Here is a 4506-nt window from a genome sequence, read left to right as displayed (position 1 = left end):
CACACCGGGATATTTCCCGGTGGGCCGTCAGCAATACAACATTTTAAAATTTTATAATATTTTAAAAAGTATTTTCTTTAATTTTTTTAATAACTTTCTAGAATAGTAATAAAAAATTGTGAGTTGAAATACGATTTGAAATATTGATTTCTGCGTGTCAGTTGCTTCATTTGACTGTATGATGTGTGTGTAGTTGGTTAAACCGAAACGCAATCGTCATTATTCAAAATTCGTAGTGAGCGTGGCTGAATCAGCTGAGCCGGTAAGTTTATTATTTTTAGGAGACATTATTATTTTTCATTTAATTTATTTGTATAAATTAAATAGGTATAGTACTATAGTAGGACCTAAAAGTAAATTTTATAAACTATCTGTTCTATTTTTAGGTATTAATTATTGGAATGAAGAAAGTGAAAAGTGGTGCAGCTAAGAGAAGAGAAGCAGCTGCAGCCAGGGAAGTAATAACTAAGTACCCCAAACTTACACAATTTTTGAAACCAGCAGTTCAAGCTGATGGTGAATCAGTAGCAATAACAGAAACCAATAATGATGTTACAGCCAATGCAGAAAATGATTCTGTTTCTTGTTTTGGTTTGTCTGCTGAAGGAGACTCTAATATGGCAATCTGTGAGTGTATACCAACTGCCACAACACTGCCACTTCTTTTTCTCAGTGATGATCCTTCTGATTGGCCAGAAAATGTTTCTGATGCACAGAGGTGTGACATTGTTGAACGTGGTGTAAAGCAAATTGAGATTTTCCACACAATCAAGAAAGACGACGATTTTCAGTGACTTATTATAAACTACAGATGAAGAATGGAGAAACTATTGTACGGTCATGGCTTGTGTATTCTATGAAAAGTAATAAAGTTTTTTGCTTCTGTTGCAAACTTTTTGGTATATCAGATTCACCATTCCGACAAGGGATGAACACATGGGAAGGTTTATCCAAAAAACTGAATGATCATGAAACAGGAAGTACACATCTCAGGTGCTTTGAACAGTGGATGACATTACGAAAAGGTAAACTGTTTTAAAAAAAATTTTGTCATTAAATATAATAAATATTTATATATTTTACCAAATTCAACATTGCAGGCATAATGAATCAAACAACCATTGATGAGCATCAATACAAGTTGCTTCAAAAAGAGCGAAAATTTTGGAGAGCAGTATCGGAACGATTACTAGACATCACTCTATTTCTTTCTGCGAGGAATCTTGGATTCCGTGGTTCACAAGAGGTCATTGGTTCCAAGAACAATGGAAACTTTCTTGGGTTGTTTGAATTGATGGCGAAGTATGATAGTGTGCTCGATGAACTTTTACGTCGGATTCAGAAGAAAGAAACTAATGAACATTATTTGAGCAATGATACCCAGAATGAGTTGATTGAATTGTTAGCCAAGGAGATTGAAGCCGAAAACCTTTCCAAAGTAAAGAAAGCGAAATATTTTTCCATTATTTTGGATTGTACGCCAGACGTTTCACATAAAGAACAAATGAGCATAATCCTACGATCAGTAGTTTGCATTCCTGGGACAGGTATCAACATTTCTGAAAATTTCTTTGGATATCTCAAGGTAGATGATACCACTGGAAAAGGGCTTTTGGATGCCTTTCTAGATCAGACAAAAAAGTGGGAATTAAATATTCTTGACTGTCGAGGCCAATCCTATGATAACGGTGCTAACATGAAAGGAAAGGCAAAGGGTGTTCAAGCTAGGCTTCTTCAAATGAATCCCAAAGCTCTATATGTTCCGTGTGCAAACCATTCACTTAATCTAGTCATTGTTGACGGTGCAAAGTCATCCAACAGTGCAATTACTTTTTTCGGAGTTCTTTCAAGATTGTATACACTCTTTTCATCATCTCCTGCTCGATGGCATATTTTAAAGTCATGTATACCCATTTCTGTCAAGCCTCAATCCGATACCAGATGGGAAAGTAGAATAAACTGTGTGAAACCTCTTCGCTATCACCTGAAAGAGATATTAGAGGCATTAGAAAAATTGGAAGTGTATGCTCTAGAGAAGAGAGATGGCGCAACAGCTACAGAAGTATGTTCGCTGATGGAATATATGATGACATGGCCATTCATATTGTCAATCGTTATTTGGTATGACGTTTTATACCAAATTAACAAATCAAGTAAGCTTCTGCAGTCCTCTACAACTTCCCTTGATGTCTTGAATAGTGAAATAAAGGCCACATATACATTTCTTCAGCAATATCGTGAAACTGGATTTTCAGACGCACACATGAAAGCATCAGAAATCGCAGAAGTGTTGGACATTGCAAAAATTTTTCCAGAAGTGCGTTCCCGACAAAAAAAGATGATTCATTCATACGAGTGTGCCGATGAAGCTCACACCATCCAATTAGAACAGAAGTTTAAAGTTGATTTCTTTTTACCACTCCTTGATATGTCAATGGGATCAGTAAAGGAGCGTTTTGAACAAGTCAGTAGTATCACAGAGCTCTATGACTTCCTATACCGTTCTGAGAATCTTATTCAAATCTGTAAAGAAAATTCTTTGTCTTTATATTGCAAAAATTTGCAAGCAAAGCTTGGCGATATAGATTCGGATGATCTGGAAATGGAATTAAAACGATTTGTCATAGTGGTACAGGAGAAAGAAAGTACTCACATGAAATCTACACATGATTTTCTTAATTACATTTATAAAGAAGAGCTGCAAGAAACTTATCCAAATCTTGCCATTGTGTTACGCATAATCCTTACCTCACCAGTAACTGTCGCAAGTGCTGAACGTAGCTTCAGCAAGCTAAAATTGATTAAGACTTTTCATAGGTCAGTATATTTAATCTTGCTACTTTATACATAATAGATGTAGCTCTATGCATTTCTTTTCACTTTTTATAGGTCAACAATGGTTGATGACCGCTTGTCTTCTCTGGCGATGCTGTCAATTGAGAACGATGTGGCAAGAAAATTAAATTATGAGGAGATAATCAACAAATTTGCAAGTATGAAAGTTCGCCACAAGTCATTTCTGTGACAATTGTGAATATGTGATTTATTACAGGTTTTGAAGTATTACCAATATAATATAACAAACATTATTCTGATAATTATCCGTACATATACGTTTGTCTATACTTATATGTCTTATTTTTGATGTTTTTAGCCTTTAGAAAAAATGTGACGCATATATATCCTGTAATGTGATGCCACAAAAATAGGGCCCAAAAAAATGATTTGGGGGGGGCCCAAATGTACCACGCCACGGCACTGTTGATCATATAAGCACTAAAATTTCTAAAAACATTAGCATTTTATACAAAGCCCGAAATTATCTAAACAAAAAAAACCTAACCCAACTCTATTATTCATTCATACACAATTATATAAATTATGCAATCATCGCCTGGGGAAGTATGGATAGAAGTAAATTACAACATCTTTATCGCCGTCAGAAACATGCAATCCGCGTTAATTATGCGGATCGCTTTTCACATTCAAAATATTTTTTTGATTATATGAAGGTTTTAGATGTTTATAAACTGAACGTATTTAATGTCTTATGTTTTACTTTTATATGGAAAAACGATTTATCTTTATTTGTTTTTAATGACCTTTTTTCTTTAAAACCAATAAATAAGTACACATTAAGAAATTTTAGTTTTTTAAGTGAACCTTTTTGTAGAACTAAGTTCAATCAATTTTGTATTTCATATCGTGCACCCCATCTTTGGAATAAAATAGTATTACCTAACTTTGATCCTTCTATTACTCTTCCTGTTTTTAAAATTAAGTTAAAAAAATTAATTCTCTCTATGGACAACATTCTAAAATTCTACTAAAAATAAATGTAAAATGTATTTGTTAAATCTTCAGCTTATTATATATTAAAATGTGTTGTATGTTTGCATAATGTAAATAAGTTAAATCTTTTGTATGTATATGTATATATATATATGTATGTGTGTGTATGTATATGTATGTATGTATGTATGTATGTATGTATGTATGTATGTATGTATGTATATATATATATATATATATATATATATATATATGTATATATGTATATATATATATATATGCGTGTATGTATGTGTGTATGTATGTATGTATGTATGTGTATGTATGTGTATATGTATATGTATGTGTTTTACATATATATATATATATATATATATATATATATATATATATATATATATATATATATATATATATATATATATATATATATTTTATTTTATATATATACGTTATAAATATTACTTTTTAAGGTTCCGATGATAAGATCCTTATGATCTTCTTTTGGAAACCTAGCTTTAGTACGCCGAATTGTATTATTTGCGTAATTGTATTACGACTTATGTTTATGTATTACGGCTTATGAATTATTTAACACGACTAACATTGTAAACTTAAATAAAAAAAAATAAAAAATAAAATAAAAAATAAAAAATAGTTTTATCGCCAAGTCCCCAAAAAGTTCGCGAGACCCCTTCCAAACTTTTTCCTCAG

General features: G+C 32.0%; 1 protein-coding gene across 1 annotated transcript; it reads left to right on the top strand.

The window, feature by feature from the left end:
* The first annotated feature begins 806 nt into the window (after window positions 1-806).
* On the top strand, window positions 807-3661 carry LOC136077919 (zinc finger MYM-type protein 1-like). The gene is made up of 3 exons (XM_065792228.1): window positions 807-1025; window positions 1101-2817; window positions 2890-3661. Exons 1-3 carry the CDS (start codon window positions 812-814, stop codon window positions 3023-3025), a joined length of 2067 nt encoding a protein of 688 aa, XP_065648300.1. The 5' UTR covers window positions 807-811; the 3' UTR covers window positions 3026-3661.
* The last annotated feature ends 845 nt before the right edge of the window (window positions 3662-4506 follow it).

The sequence above is a fragment of the Hydra vulgaris genome, chromosome 03 (genome assembly GCF_038396675.1).
Source record: "Hydra vulgaris chromosome 03, alternate assembly HydraT2T_AEP".
In the NCBI taxonomy this organism is placed as follows: Eukaryota; Metazoa; Cnidaria; class Hydrozoa; order Anthoathecata; family Hydridae; genus Hydra; species Hydra vulgaris.
This window is presented reverse-complemented; position numbering and strand designations above follow the sequence as displayed.